This window comes from Cebidichthys violaceus, unplaced genomic scaffold (genome assembly GCF_023349555.1).
Source record: "Cebidichthys violaceus isolate CVI_PGR_0920_01 unplaced genomic scaffold, fCebVio1.0.p SCAF_24, whole genome shotgun sequence".
Lineage (NCBI taxonomy): Eukaryota > Metazoa > Chordata > Actinopteri > Perciformes > Stichaeidae > Cebidichthys > Cebidichthys violaceus.
The window spans coordinates 2,333,035-2,349,462 of NW_027176417.1; the positions used below are offsets into that span (position 1 = coordinate 2,333,035).

Consider the following 16,428-nt stretch of genomic DNA (forward strand, 5'->3'; position numbering starts at 1 on the left):
TCCTCGTGACGTAGAAAAGCTCCTTTGGCCGCGGCGCGAGACAAGAAGATTATTAGTACACGCGCAGAGGCTGAGAGGAAGAGACGGTAGCTGCTGGTTTCCTCCCAGTGTCCTCGGAGGAGCCCACTAGTCTGTCCATGTGTGAACTGTCCTAAAACACGGACAAACAACCTCCTACAGACAGCTTTACTAAGTGTTTGCTGCAGCTTTTTTATTATCGGACCGAGCCCTGCTTCTAATTCAGGAAGAAGAGAAGGGAGTAAAAGTCATGGACAAAGGAGGAGAATTAAAAAGAAGTTAGCGACAACAACAGTGAAGTCAACCTTTGGAAGAAAGAAAACGACGAAGAAGAAGAAGAAGAAGTGTCCGGAGAGGAAAGAGGAAGAGGATGGGGATGGATTTCAGCACTCTGCGGACCCTCATCAGCAGATATGTGAGTTTTTATCACGCTTATCCTGTTCTTATCTGCAGAACAAACATATTTACAATTTCAGAAGATAAACAGAAAACGTGTTTTTTTAATTTATTTAAATTTATTTTTTATCACTTTTGGTTTCAAATTCCTCCGAAGCAGCTACTCATTTGGATTAAGTTTCACTCGCGGAAAGGGAGTGGAAGTAATCTCGTTGGGAAACTGTCTGACGTTAGAAACACACCACCGGCTATGAATCACAGTTGCGTCTTATTTCCACATAAACATCACTGATTGATGAGTTTTTTAGTTTTATAATGGATCACCTATTTCCCTTTCGTCCATCTTCAGTCTTAACATACACCTCGGTGTGTTAAAAGCACAAGTTTATTCATAGAAGTGCTGTTTGGTCCAGTTTTGGGATCTGTTAAAACGTCAGATTTTTGAATGAGCTCTGGCACACATAAATATTCCCAATTATGAATTGGTATCTTGTGGCACATCCTGTTCAAACGTTCAGAATGGTGCTTAATTAAAGAAGTGAAAGGTGGAGTCGTGATCACCGGTTGTTATCAGGTTGTAAAGCAGGATTCTGGAGAGTAAACTCTATTTCCAGTCATGACAGAACATGCAAAGAGATGCAGACAGACGCCTTGACGGGTCATGGAGAAGAAGGTTGAATGGGGGTAGATTTGTCTCAAAGATATTTGTGTGAACAGATCGACAATCTGTGTATAAATGTGTAATCTGCAAACATAGAGACCTTCCACAAATAATTTGCTAATATAAAACCGATCTACAAATACACAAACAAACTCCACGAATATCTGTTAACACATTGAAATTATTTACAAATAATCCAAACATTTACAACTTCCGAATACATTATAATCTATTCACAGATTATTTAAAAAATGTGTTGTATTTTTGGATTTGCAGATCTGTTTTATATTTCCAAGATATTTCGTTTGTGCCAGGTGTTTATAAACCTGCTTTGCATCAGATAAAATCACTTTGCTGTAGATTTGTTGAACTGTTGTTGTGCTATTCCCTCTGATCTATTACACTTCTCCCGGTTGAACTGGACTGCTAATGGAACGGGTCGGCCCCATGAATTATGTAATCCAGTTGTTTCCTCCCTGCTGGTGGAATCGATGAGCGTCAGAGGAGCAGCCGGCCCGCATGGCTGCGAGTTGCATTGGGCTCCGCAGTACCGCAGCAGACCCCGCTCAACACCGGGTTCTGCTCCACGCTCGGCCACAGAGACACAGCCGACCCAACTGTTGCAGATGTGCTGATTAGATGAAATCCCTGCTGCGTGGACGGCCAAACGCAGCCTTTATCGTCAGGAACACGCCTGTGACTGGGAGGATGTGGGATGCTGATGAGCTCTGCTGCTGTAATTGATCTGGATAACTGCTTTAGACAAATGGGTTTGGGTTAAATTGATTGCACAGCCGCTGCAAGAAAAAAAAAACAACCCTGGATGCAAAGAGACTGCTGAATGCTTAAGATGAGGCTTAGGAACATTTATCTGGTTGTCAATACTAGTACTCTATGAATTATCAGTCAATACTGGGAGAGAGCGGTATGATGGAGCTCTGACCGCGTCAGTAAGTGAAGCTAATTACAGAGTCACCCTTTATTTAAAGCCATAATGGACCCATTTGCTGCGCAATAAAGCATGCTCATGTGAATCTATCTTTACGAGAAATAAAGGAAGAGTCGCACGTGAGAAGAGTTTGTCCCATGCAGCTGATTGAAGCGGCATCACACGCAGATCGTATCTTATACATCTCACCTTTTTAATATGCGTGCGATCACACCTTGTTGTCATGTATCAATGGCAGCGTTCACCTGATGTGACTGCGACAAACACTCTGACGACGACGTGGGTGAAAATAAACGCGTAACTCTTAAGGTCAGCCGAGTTGAACCGCTGGATGCCGGTTGGTCTGTCGCTGGGTTACTGTGTGTCTCTGAGGATGTTACATAAGCTATCTCTGAGAGAGTGTGGAGCCGTAATGGCTGTCGCTGCTGTCGGGGCTGAACGAGAACAAAACCTAATCACAGTGACAAGTAGGAGCACTGAGACCTGGCGCACTCGTACTGTACTCACTCACTTCTTCTTCTCTTCTCGGGGGAAAGTTTTAAAAGTACAATTTACCGTGTTAAATGATAGACTCTTGTCTTGTTCTTGTTCTGTAGGCTTTACAAACTGATTGTCTTTTTTGTAAATGTGACAAACCGCGTCTCTTTTCCCACTGTATTTGAATGTCTCTTCTTCTTTCTCATCCTCCCATTTTCTTGTTTTTCTGTTAAAAGCATTGAGAGCAGCTACATTAGCGTCCTATTTACTGGAGAAAGAGGAAACGGACTCATCACATTGACACACGTACCGGCTCTTTTAAAAGCAGCACAGCAGTCATGAGGCGCTGCTAGTTTCCTGATGGTTGATGTGGTTAACAGCATGTCGTTGGTTAAACCAGCCCCAGTTTGTTCACTTCTGCAGCTGTGAGAGAAACAAACTAGAGAGATAATGTCGGTGGAGTCAGGAGCAGCCGGGCAGCATTCCTCTCTGCCGAAGGAATCTGGGTTCCTGGACAGGAAGTGCTTCTCTGTCTGACTTCCTGCCTTCACACAGTGGATTAAAGGGTTACTGGTGTTCAATATATACCCTCACACACTTAATCCTTTTTACAGCTATCACTTATCTCCTGCTGCTTATTTTCCACCTGCTGCATCTTCTAATTGGCACATAGGTTAACGAGTCTGGAGTAACCGTTTAGCGTGAGCGGCTGGTGATCGCGCCGCTGCCTCTCTGGTCGGGTTCCTGTTAAGCGAGCAGGTGGAATTCGGTAGTAGGCAGGTGACGCAGAGGACGGCGGATCGTATGAACTCCCTGGCTCTGTCTGGTTGTCAATAATTCATAAGCGGACTGGCTGATAATGTGGGCTGACGTCTGTGTGGCTTCTTATGGGATCATCGCACAGCAGGGAGGGGGGGGGGGGGTCCAGGGGTGCCACGAGGTCACGGGTTTAATTACTAACCACGGTGTCGACTAGTATTACTAACAATGATGTAATGTGAAAGTAAAAGTCCAATCATAAAACAAACAGGCAGCACTTTGATCCAGGAAGGATTGTTCTTAGGGCTTCATTATTCATCATGTGGGGACATTTCCGTCCCCCAAAATGTCCACAAGACTGCAGGATTACAGCTTGATTTCCTTATCAATAGAATTCCTTACAGTTCCTTCTCAGGTGCTTTATTTTGAAGGATATCCATATTGTTGTGAAGCTGTATCTTTTGAAGCGTGTTCCTGTGTGTGTGTGTGTGTGTGTGTGTGTGTGTGTGTGTGTGTGTGTGGGGCAGGTTTCCTCTCAGCCTCCTGCTAATCATTTAACACCTGTCCGTCCATACTGCCCACAATCCACAGAGAGCAGCAGGTTAGCCTCTTTACCTGGAGGATTTACTGCGTCTCTCTAAGCCGCCCGCTCTTTGGATTGTTTCACCGCCTGACTGGCTGCTGCTTCACTTCTCAGTCACATTCAGCACTGCCTTGTATTTGGTTACTTTAGTCACATTTCACTTTATTGTTTTTATATTTTTTGGCACTTTAGACGAAGATTATTAGTAAATCAAACATTAGACATTTTCTAATAAGATGACAATATAATCTACAAATACATCCAGTGTATTTACAATGTTCATTTGCATCTATAAACCTACATCCGGTCAATGTATATGATGTATAGGGGTTATTTATTATCAAAACCAAACACTGGTTTCAGCTCATCACATGTGTTTGATATCAAATATTTTGATTTTTTGTGCTGTCGGTGGGACAAAATATTACTTATTTCAAATGTTTTTATTTAGTTTTGGCTCCCTGAAGCTGCTTTTTAAACGGTCCCATCTGCTGATACATAAATGTATTACTATCTTAAAAGCGGTTCTCTCCTCCTCACTTTGCCCAAACGGCACCGGCTGAGGAGTGTGAGCTCCATCGCGGGGTTGCTTCAGTGTCGGTGACATTAACGGTGTATTACAGCCCCGTTGAACAAGCGGACAGATGATGGATCGCCCGGGGTTAATGGAGCATGGAGGCCTCTATCCGAAGAGAGAGAGAGAGAGAGAGAGAGAGAGAGAGAGAGCTGTTTGAACCCGGGCCATCGTGATAACGTTGCTCCGGTGCTGCCGGTGAAAGTGCTGAGAGGTGCGCCGTAATGTTCTCCCCATCTGAGGGAGTGATAGCCGGTCGACTCGCTGCACCATTCCCCCCGGCCCTCATGTCAGAGAGAGAGGAAGAGAGGGGAGGTGAGAGTGTAACCCCCCCCCCCCCCCTCACCCCACTCTTAATAAATGCTGACGGTGCACTCTGCAGACATCTCTCTTCCTTTCAGCCCTAACTCTTGAGACACTAGCATGAATATAGAGCTATGGATTTGGTGCTCTATGATGAGATGTTTTTTTATTCTGTTGTGGCAGCAGCTCCAGTCTCTTCTGAGGAGTTGGCTTTGGGAGCTGTTGTCTCCGTAATAAATACACCCGAGGAGAAATGTGCAGCCTTTGGAGCTGATTGGCATTTGGCAGACAAACCTCCGGTTCAGGTTGAGCAACATCCCCTCGCGCTTCGGTCGGCTCCACCCGGAGTGAAGTCGTGTCCATCTTTGGCTTCGTCCTCTCCCTGACTTTGTGTCGTATTGCCGCTGCCTCTGCCTTCTCTCAGTTAGAGTGTGTTCATCCTGAATCTATAGCGGAGTGATGAGACTGTGTATTCGTAAAAGTGCAGCACCCACATCCGTTAATGCAGGACTTAGTAGTTCCAGTAGAACTACTTTTAGTTCTACTGGATAGACAAGTTGCAACAATGCAAAATTTATCAGAAGGTGCAGTGACTGGAATCATTTCAAGCTTAGCTTCCCTGCCTTTATTAAAGGTTCTGCTTTCAAATGCAGGAAGGGGATTAAATCGGTCCAGTTCTGCGTAACAAGCCTCTTTGGGCTTTGATTTTGAGGCACAATCTGCTGTCCTCTCTGTAACATCTGCAAAAGACACATTTTAACAGACTTACAGCATTATTTGCACGAGGACAACATCGAAAGCTGTCCGCATGTGATTCCTCTTTGTTTCCTAACAATAACACTGACATTTGAGTGTGTTCTACGCTGATTTATTACAGAATATGGCGCTCCTGAGGCAGAGTTAAAAGCTTTTCAATGGCATCCAAAGGGAGCACTTGTGAACGGCAAAGCTGTAGTGCAACTTATAAAAGATCCTCTTCCTGAATGCGCATTTGTTGCCAGGCGACAAAACAGAAACCGCCGTTATTATTTCCTGGAAGCGCTGATGATACACGGCGGGGAATGAAGCTGATGAACGCTCAAGTGATCCCCATAGCCCCATCTTAGTCACGTTATAGAGCCGAAACGGGCTTCATAGATGTATTCATTTTAGGTTTCCACATGACTAGATGATGACAAGACTGCGGTTAGCAGAGGACAACAATATAAATAATGGAACTATGGTCGAATAGATATGTTTCTCTTGAGTGCAGCATTACACAAAGTGAACCCAAATGACAACCCCGAATCCTTTTTTAATGTGCTTTGTGTAGCTTTTTAACATGAATAAATAATCACCGCATTAATATTTGAGCGTAATTGGCACAAACAAAAGAGGCCGCCGCTAAATTTGCAACCCAGCGGTCCTTTCTACGCCGCGTGCCGTCAGGTCGGATTAGGCACTAAGTCGGCGGGATTGATTTACAGAACGAAGGTAGAAGCAAAGTGGCACAAAGTGGGTTTTTTTCCCATCAGAAACAAAACTGCTTTCTGAAGTTGTTTGGCAATGGAAATGAATGCGTGTTCCTCCTGCTTTTAAAGTAGGATCACCACTACAGTGGAATGGGTGTTGCTGTGGTGCAGGAGAGTCAACTATTCTACATTAACGTTAAACGTCCGCTTTCTTTAAGGATGCAGAACTTTTGTGGCTGTAAAGTAAATTCCCTCTGAAGCTTCAAAGGGCCTTAAAGATTCACACACAGTAAATCCAACAGCAGCAGCGTCTTTATAAATAGCCGAGGCCAGCACTGGTGGGAGGAGTGGAGTAGATGCAGGGCTCGCTGGCTCTCCTCCAGGATTTGTGCATCGCAAAGTGCATTTGTGTATATTTTAACTGCGTTCTGTTCAGTGAATTATTTGTCTCACGTTCAATTATTTTTTTCCCCGCAGCAGTACGACACACCGAGTGCATTTAACGGCGCCGTAAATAAGATCCTTCGGTCGCGGACGATAAGAAGCTGTCGTCGAAGTTATCTGCTGCACTTGCGCTTCTTTTAACTTCGGCAGCCGTGAGGATCTCACTTCTAGGAATCCGTCTCCACCGTCACGTGACCGCTCACATGAGGCCCACATGATGCCGTTTGGTTCCCCTCATCCCTCTGGTTCGTCCCGTGATCTTCACCCTCCCGCTGAGATGTGATCATCAGAATCAAAGGAGGAGGAGGGTCAGTCAGACAAGAAGGAAAAAGAAAGAACAGAGAGATAACAGTGGTAGAAGTGAGCCCAGAGAGAGAGAGGGGGAGGGAGGGGGCTGTTAATCTCGTAGTTGTCAAGGAGATAATGAAGAACAAACTGACCATATAGTAATTTTCTCCTCTCCTGCACCCTCTCACACAGTGAGGTGACATGGAAGGGCAGCAGGATTCATGGGGACATGTGACCACGAGACACCGGGAACAGAGCGAGGCTCAACTGAGAACTGAAGGGAAATAAACCAAAAACAGCACAAAGCAGAGAACACATTGGTGTTGTTGTTGTTGTTGTTGTTGTTGTTGTTGTTTAGCACGATGATGTAACAGTGATTCAACACAACAGACCAGACAAGCAGAGTACGGGACAATACAAATATAATCAGGACAACCGTTATTTTTGAGTATTCCTTTCTCAAGGCAGCTGAGTGGATCATGTGACGCGGACGCTGTAGTTTCAAAATGACATTGTCGATGTTCCGTGAGCAGTGTGAAGTACTCTACTACACGGTCGACACGGCCTTCATGTTGAGTCTTCGGTGTTTGTGTGTGAAGTGTGCTAATGATTACCGGCAACACAGACAGTGTAATGAGCACCACTAAGCAGCAGTGTCCCCACAGGACAGACATTAGGGAGGACCGACGAGTGCTCCCATTAACGAGGAGGAGAGAGACGTTTGAAAAGTTTGGAAATAAACACGCAGGAGGAAGATTGAAACTATTAAAAGCATTTTGGTGCTTTTCTCTGAGCTCCTCGGAGACGAGTAGGCAGCATTGCTTTACAGCAGGAAGTGAGAGCACTATCAGAGGGATGTGAAACACGTGTTCACTACCAGAGCTAATGGGACTGTCACCCCGAGGAAAACGAACTCACGTAATGAAGGTTGTTACCAGCAATACGAATGCATTACGGCTTCTTCCCGTAAAGTGCTTTGTGGGCGGATGAGTCGAGTCAGACGCCAGGTAAAAACACACGTTTTAAATATGAAAGGGCAATCTTAGACCTGCAGCAGCTGAGGTGCTTTACGTCTGGACAGAGCCAGACTGACCCCTGCCTCCGGTCTTTGTGCTAAGCTAAGCTAACAGTGTCATTCATATTTAATGGACAGACCTGAGTGTAGTAACTCTCTGCAGCGTCTGTGCATTGGTTTTCAGTTAATTGATGCTTCTTTCTTTCTTTTTTTTGAAGTTATCATCCAGACCATATCCTGCACAAAAAAATCGTTTTCTCTACCCACAAAATATTTGATATTTGTTCTTCAGGACGCCTGCGAAAGCTGAGTGGTGTTACCGCCCATTCAGTGGCAGAGTTGGAGTTATTTAAAGCGAGCCGAGCGTCCACAGATCAATGCAGTCACTTAGTGTGACCCGGGCGCACAAACAGAGAAAGAAAGAGTTTCCTGAAGGGAAGTCACTTCGTTCCAGATGAAAATGATCTTTTATTGAGTGTTGGAATTGGGTGTATTCATTTTCAAACGTCATGTTTGTTGGTTTGATTAGTTTGGAACGCTGGGGAGATGGAGTCTGAGTCAGACTGTTTTCCACGTGATGTTTGTGAGTCAGCTGAATCTTTGGTATTTAGCAGAATAACGAGAGACAAAGAGCAAAGATTCAAACACGTGTGCTGAATGTGTGTGTGCGATAGAAATGATCGCACTTAAAAGCACCGTCCGCCTCAGCTTCATAATGAGCAACAACACGGGAACTTACTGACTTCAGACAGAAAGCTCCCAAGTTGTGACTTTCACCACATTTATTTCATGTGACCAGAATGCAGCATTAGGTGAAGTCATGGGGGACCACGTGACCGTCGGCAGCCCCTCCCTCTCACATGCGCTCAGCGGCACACACAATGAAGCGAGTATGAACAGCGTCTAAGTCGATTCCCCCTTCGACATCCAAAGAATGGCCTGTGTTTATCCGCAGGAAATGCACAACAACGGCCTTCTATGCAGCTCTGAGGAGCGGCTCGGCGGTTAGCCTATTAGCCCGTCTGCCTCCCGCCTCGCATCTCTCCTCCATCATCGAGTGCAGTGACCGCTTACAGCAGCTTACAGCAAGCAAATGCCATTAGTAGCTTTGAGTGCTGCTACGGAGGAGAATGAAATAGCTCGGGTGTTTTGTAGTCGTGTGTGATTCGGGTCATCGAAGTGGTAAAAGTTGAATCTAGAGCTAGAAGTCGTGCGGTAAAGTAGTTCCCTGCTGAGGATCTGCTGTGGGAGAACCAGGCTAATGAAGTTCCCTGTATAGCTGACAGAAGGTCAGAAGGTCGCTCCTCTCCCAGCTTCAATAGTTTGCCAAAGAGAGGAGCAGTGATTCAGCAGGAAGGGGCGGGTCCTGTGGGAGTGGTGTGTGTAGGTGAGATAAAACCACAGAGTTTCCAGACATGGATCTGTAGACGAGATGGAACCTGAAGAAAGCGCGCCACCGCTCCGAGAACTAATAAACACAGAGTCTACAGGAACTGTATAATCAGGCACAACAAGTGCTCGTTAATAATAGATGATATTATTTACGCTGTTTATTATGCCGAACCAGCAGACACTCCGCTGACCCACATAGCTAATGGAAGCAGGTGGAGATCTGTGTTAGATGATCTCCAGAGAGTAGGCAGCCCTGCTGTTTATGCTCCGATATTGTCAAATCTTCACAGTATCGAGCCACGTTGATCCTTATCATCACCAAGCAGCTCACTGCACCGGTGTATTCAATCCAAAGAGGCACAGTCTCTCCCACCGCCACTCCCACATCCTAACTGAAGGTAGTGCAGTGAATGTAGGCCAAGTAAACATATCAGTAGTAAAAGGAGGAGCAGTAAGTCGAAGCGTTGATATGATTTCAGTCGTGGTAAAAGGAGGAAGAGGAGGCGCTGTAGTGGTTGTAATAGAAACAGAAGTAGTGACAGTAACCTGATGATAAATAGCAGTAGTCTCAGTGCAATAACATGAATATTGACATTAATAGTATAACTAGTATTTCAGTTACACAATACAAAATAAACTTTATTTACATCTTTCATCAAACAAACTGCAGGGCCTCCTCTCTGTTTCATCCTTCCTTGGTTTTGTTGTACTTGCCCTTCTTTTAACTGTCTTCTCTTCAGATATGTGGGCTTGTGAGGACATGCAGGTGTAGCGTTATGATAATATCAGCTCACACAGAAACACACACACACACACACACACACACACACACACACACACACACGTACCACCTGTACAAAGCTGACTCCTAAAGTCTCACTGGCTCTGATTAACACCAGCAGTGCTCTCATGTGATCAGTGTGTGTGTGTGTGTGTGTGTGTGTGTGTGTGTGTGTGTGTGTGTGTGTGTGTGTGTGTGTGGTCGGATGGTTACAAAACAGTGAGGACTAGAGGGGTCAGATCACTAAATCCTCCAGAGACACACACACACACACACACACACACACACACACACATGCTTTATAGGCTGGCTTGGTTTTAACTGATTAGTATTCTGTCTCATCTCTGGTAATGCCAGAGTGGCTTTCTGTTTTCCCTCCACACAACAACACACAACAGTTTTTTTTTTAAACTGAAGGTGGATGATGAGGGTTTATCATGATCTCATTTGGGTCTGGCCTGCTGGCCGGTGTGAGGCTGAGCGACAGGGTGACAGATGGGGAGCACAGCTGGTATTTTAATCTGTGACTCAGGTAACGCACACAGATATCGGGACGTTTCTCCCAATATGCACGATACGTCTTTGATCCTCCGCATCAGCTCTCTGCAGTGTGTACCGCTGCAGTCAGTCATCTTCTCCCGGGATCATCAGCTCACATAAGGCACAAGCTCGCCCCTGTGCATATAGATAGTACGCGTCGGCTGCTGTTTTCAACCTGCCCTAGTGCCGTTTTTAAACTTTGAGTCCACTGGGAGCAGCGGTGGAGAAAGTGGTGACTTTTGGAAATGCTCTGCTCTTCTACGTACTGAGAATAAACGGAGGGACTGCCACAATCTCCACACCCCTGCATTTATTCATCCCTTTCACCCTTTTAGCCCAAACGTAATCTCAAGAGCAGTAGTCAACAGGCCCACACACACACACACAAACACACACATTATATGTCTGTTTTTAATGCCTAATGATTTAGTGAAGGGGACAGGATTTCTCTTATCTCCGCTGCTCAGTGGCAGCAGAGGGATAACACACGCTCCTGCAGCATGTGTCCATGTATTCTAATCATGTTTGCACATGCAACCCTGATATATGACACAGTATTTACATGTGAAAGTGTGTGTGTGTGCGTGTGTCTGTGTATGTGTGTGTGTGTGTGTGTGTGTGTGTGTGTGTGTGTGTGTGTGTGTGTGTGTGTGTGTGTCTGTATCGCAGAGAGCAGGTTGTTGTCCGTGGCTTTCGTTGAGACTTATTTGCAGCGCCGCCTGTTGCAGCGGGAGATAAAACACTTTGGTCATCAGTCGAACAACAGCTCAGCCTTTAAAGCTGCAGGCAAACAATAGCCGTGTGTGTGTGTGTGTGTGTGTGTGTGTGTGTGTGTGTGTGTGTGTGTGTGTGTTGCAGTGATTCTTCCTTCCTGCTGGCAGTTTTTCTGTAAATGTTATCTTTACTTGCCAGGCATCGTGCCGCAATAACTACAGTTTTTGCAGAGACTGAACTAATTTGATAGTTTTAAATGACAGATTTTCACAAAAAAATACTTTCACATATCCTCTGATGTATGTATGTTATGGTTTATATTGCTTTACCTGTGCTCTGCAATGTTGTTGATGTGTGTCGAAGTCATGTCAATCTGTGAGTCACGTGTAATAATGGGGTTTTAATGGATGCGTCTGTGTTCGCCCGGCTCACAAACATAGAACTGAGCCTCATCGAATCGAAAAGGGAAAGTTTAGAGCAGGGGTGTCAAACTCAAGGCCCGGCCCGCCACCTCATTTTATGTGGCCCGCGAATCCGCCAGTAAAAAAAAAAAATAGTTCAATTTTTTTCTCATGCATGAGCCAACTTCAACTCACAGTCATGACACAATTTGTCTAATTTCAGATTTGATTTTAGAGGAAACGGTACATAGTTACAACATCGTTTCACTTCAGGTTAATAGCAGACCACCTGTCTTCAAAGTCTTCTGTTTGATCAGGACGGCATCTCTGTGTCTCTGGTGGGTCGGGTGGCAGTTTGGGGGGTGGGCAGCTGCTTGTTTCAGGAAGTGTGTGTGTGTGTGTGTGTGTGTGTGTGAGTGTGTGTGGGTGTGTGTGGGTGGGTGAGTCCAGCTCTTCCTGTTTACGAAACGCTCCCCCGATCCTGATCACAGTGGAGCTTCAGTTTGCTCTGTAATGCTGTGTGCAGGTCCTGTGGGAATAAGCAGTGCTATCTTTAAATCACCAAGTTATTTGACACACTTCAAGTAAACATTTTATATAGTGAGGCAATTTTGACATAGGAGTCAGTTAAAAAGATGTAACGCATTTTAAAATAACAGTGAAAGTGTTAGTTTCACTTCTTTAAAACAGCAGGAGTCCTCTGTGCTTCTGTTTGTACAGTCAGGCTCTCAAACTTCCTTTAAACGTCAGCCTAAAAAACCTAGATCCTACCAATGCAGTTGTGGTAATTTACATGTATGCTGTCAGTAACAGTAACACACACACGCACACACACACACACACACACACACACACACACACACACCACACAGTCCACAAGAAAAGCAAATCTGCTGGACTAAATATATCCTGTGGACCAGTGACTACAGAGGTAACATTCATTGTTCTTACCTGCTCTCATACATGTTTGATGTTGCAGGGTGCATTTGCCTGTGTGTGTGTGTGTGTGTGTGTGTGTGTGTGTGTGTGTGTGTGTGTGTGTGAGATCCCTGAAAGGCTCCCTGTGCTTTCTACTAATGTGGCTTAAAGGAAAATGTATGTGGGTGCAGAGTGGGACAGACAGAAACAAAGCCTGCGAGCTCTCTCCATCCCTCTCTCCTGACCACAAATGTTTCCCTTCCAACTATAAATACGCCCCTGAAACCCGCCGCGTCCTGTAACACGAAACGCCGCCAAAAGTGATTATCAGGCTCCAGAATAGCCCAAAGTCTCCCGTTACATCCAAGCGGCTGAAAGGCCCGGGCAGTTTTATTTTATAAGCCGTGCTTTTATTTTGTGAAGATGCTGTTTTATTTGATTAGAAACAGAGAGGCTTTCATATAAAAAGCCTGAATCCGGATGAAAGCTAAACGTAATCGATAGGAGAGAGGTTGTCTGCTTCGAGGCCATCCAGGCTGTGGTGAGAGACGGAGAGGGAAGAGGTGAGGAAACCAATAAAGCTGCAATAAGGATCAAAATGGAAGAGATCAACACATGTATGTCACATTGGATTATAGCCCAGGTCTACATGACAAAGGCACAAAAGTGATTACATCATAGTCAACCAACCATAAAAAAATCACAAACTTTACCAATAAGACAGTCAACACATAACCAAAACCACATATGAAAGTTTGTCTTTGGTTTGTCTTCTATTTGCCTTTACGTTACGAGTTCCCAACAATTAGTAGCGTCTCCCTAATGTACAGTAAATTGATCTGGTGTGTTCCTGTATGTTTACGGCTCGGTTCATATGCAGGCGGCTAACGGGAAGTGTGTAAGAAACGTGTCGAGTGAAGCAGACGGAGCCGGCAGGTGGGAGAGAAGAGGAGGAACAATAACGCTGTGTGGGCCACGGAGTTGGCAGGCTCTCCATGCTAACTGATATTCCTCTCCTCAGTCAGTCAGTAAGAACCCTCTCAGATGTGATGGATGTGATGTTGGTTCAGTGTCCAGACAGCATCAATACTGGCCTTCGAAAAGGTAAAGAAGAGGGCGGTGAAGACAGGGAAGTACTTCTGATACACTGAATGTTTGCCTCAAATAAATACATCTTTATCCGTTTGTCATTTCCTCTTTATTCCATAAATAGTTGGAGGTCACAGGCTATAAATAGCGCTCCATCTTAAACAAGGTAATCTTAGAGCAGTGAGTTGACCTGTTACTGTGTGTGTGTGTGTGTGTGTGTGTGTGTGTGTGTGTGTGTGTGTGTGTGTGTGTGTGTGTGTGTGTGTGTGTGTGTGTGTGAGAAAGGCAGACGGAGAGAGTGTGTGGAAACTGGGCCATGCAGCCCCTTTGACACTCAATCTCATTCACCAGCCACAGATTACTGTCACCTCTCATTAGCCCGTGTGAATGTGTGTGTGTGTGTGTGTGTGTGTGTGTGTGTGTGTGTGTGTGTGTGTGTGTGTGTGTGTGTGTGTGTGCTTGTAGACAGACTATTTAAGGATGAATTAAACGACTTTCGCCAGGTTCGTTAGTTGCAATTGACGGCCGCCGTTGGACATTTGTAGAAAGATGTTTCATGGCTGAGAGAGAGCGAGGCGACAGAGGGAGAGGATTAGGCGTGTTTGGAGTTCAGCCCCTCATTCTGGTCACTGCTGTTCAAAATCACCAGGTGCTTAAAGATGGCCGCGGCCTGTTGTGACAAGAAAGCCCTCAGGTCGGGGTTCCATCTGTCTTGAAGTCGTTTCTTGTCCACAGACATTTGAGAAAATACCCAGGTTTAATGGGCTGCATGGAGATGGTGCTAGTGTGTGAATCCAGGACAAGTTCAGTCCTGCCTGAAATACTTGAAGCTCAAATAGCTCACTTGCATGTTTCACGTTTAACTGGAGTATTAGAATACCACCCTAGCCTCTCCAGTCTAACATCTATTAGTTCTTCTTTAAATAATCTGTCATATTGTGGAGCAGCAGCAGGAAAATGAGAGCTAAAAACAGAGCGATGTCAAACGACGAAACGCTTTCAGGTGTCTCACTCAGTCCGTGTGTGTGAGCACCTGTGTGTGTGTGTGTGTGTGTATGTAATCTGCATTCCAGTCTGAGTCACATGCAAGTCAGTGTATCCTTGGCAACAAAAGCTCTCATTCACGGAGAAGTTACTCATTCATCTGGCTCTCTGTAAACGTCTGTGTCAGTGTGTCACGCAGCGTTCTGTTATCAGTGTGGAGGAGTGTATTGATTGGTCCGTCATACATGTATTCATCTCCCATGAAGAATGTAAGAGTCACCCACTGACCCAAACTGAACATACCTTCTAACCCCCCCCCCCGCAGTGTGTTGGTGAGGAGAACTGGGTGGACAGCAGGACGATTTACATCGGACACAAGGAGCCTCCTCCGGGAGCGGAGGCCTTCATACAGCAGAGATTCCCCGACAACAGAATAGTCTCCTCGAAGGTCAGCGAAAGATGAAAACACACTGGAGTAGCAAAGCATAGAGTGTGAGGGAGGTATTCTTGGTAATAGGACACAGTTATTGGAAAGAGTGGATAATGGGACTCTCTCAACATCTAAATTATTAACATGAATCTGTCGGTCAGTGGTCTGTTGACAATCTTGTTCTGTCTTTCCAGTCTTCATGGCTCTATATATAGATGAATGTTTGTTCTGTGATGCTGGATTATATGTAAAGTCTACTCATGGCCAAATCAATTATACAGCATCTTATCCTCTAATTCATTCCGACCCTTATCGGCATTTGATTCCTGCAAGCAAGAAGCCACATATTGTCTTCATGTTGCTGTTTGGACGTTCTTGTTCCCACTAAATTTCAGCTCTAGAGCTTCTGATAACAGATTTGCGTCGTCCTGACTGAACCGTCTCATGTCTTCCAGTACACATTTTGGAACTTCGTCCCGAAGAATATGTTCGAGCAGTTCAGGAGAGTCGCCAACTTCTACTTTCTCATCATATTTCTGGTCCAGGTAAACGCTTTGCTCTTTAATTAATAATAATGATGATAATAAAGCTTTCACGTAATCCACTTTACATGAAGAAAACAAGTTTTATCCAATGTCAGTTTTTACTTAGTCCCCCCTTTATAAAGCTGTCTGTCATTCTGATGTATTCTTATACTAAGTGTCTGTGCGTGTCCCTCCAGCTGATCATCGACACTCCCACCAGTCCCATCACCAGCGGGCTGCCGCTCTTCTTTGTCATCACCGTCACCGCCATCAAACAGGTGAGACCCGGAGGGTTTTCACCACCGCTTTGATTGACACAATTCCACCACAGCGGCCTTTACGTCCCGCCCTCTTGTGTTTCTCTCCGTCAGGGCTATGAGGACTGGTTGAGACACAAAGCGGACAACTCTGTCAACCACTGTCCCGTCCACGTGGTGCAGCACGGGAAAGTGGTCCGCAAACAAAGTCGCAAGCTCAGGGTACGTGTGCCACGGGATGAATCACTGGTGATTTTTTTATTGGCTCATGCCGAGGGATTTGAGAGCAATTCCGCTTTTATAGTCTGTTATATTAATGTATGTTATGTGATGTGAAATTGCAGCGAAAATAACAGATGCAGAGGATCTGTTTCAGGGATCAAATGTTCCGCGAGAGAACAAATGTTCGCGACTGTTGGCTGAACTTGAGAGGTTTACAGGTGGTGAAGCAGAAGGTTAGCTTGTTAGGCAAACTGCTTT

At 45.3% G+C, this 16,428-nt stretch overlaps 1 protein-coding gene across 4 annotated transcripts in view; it reads left to right on the forward strand.

The window, feature by feature from the left end:
* The first annotated feature begins 59 nt into the window (after positions 1-59).
* The window catches only part of atp11a (ATPase phospholipid transporting 11A), a 32,906-nt gene continuing 16,537 nt past the window's right edge, over positions 60-16,428 (forward strand). For all 4 annotated transcript variants that reach the window (XM_068719348.1, XM_068719350.1, XM_068719349.1 and 1 more), the window contains exons 1-5: positions 60-433; positions 15,063-15,185; positions 15,623-15,712; positions 15,889-15,969; positions 16,063-16,170. In XM_068719348.1, coding sequence (XP_068575449.1) covers positions 389-433; positions 15,063-15,185; positions 15,623-15,712; positions 15,889-15,969; positions 16,063-16,170 — 447 coding nt within the window. In that variant the 5' untranslated portion in view covers positions 60-388. The remainder of the gene's footprint in view (positions 434-15,062; positions 15,186-15,622; positions 15,713-15,888; positions 15,970-16,062; positions 16,171-16,428) is intronic.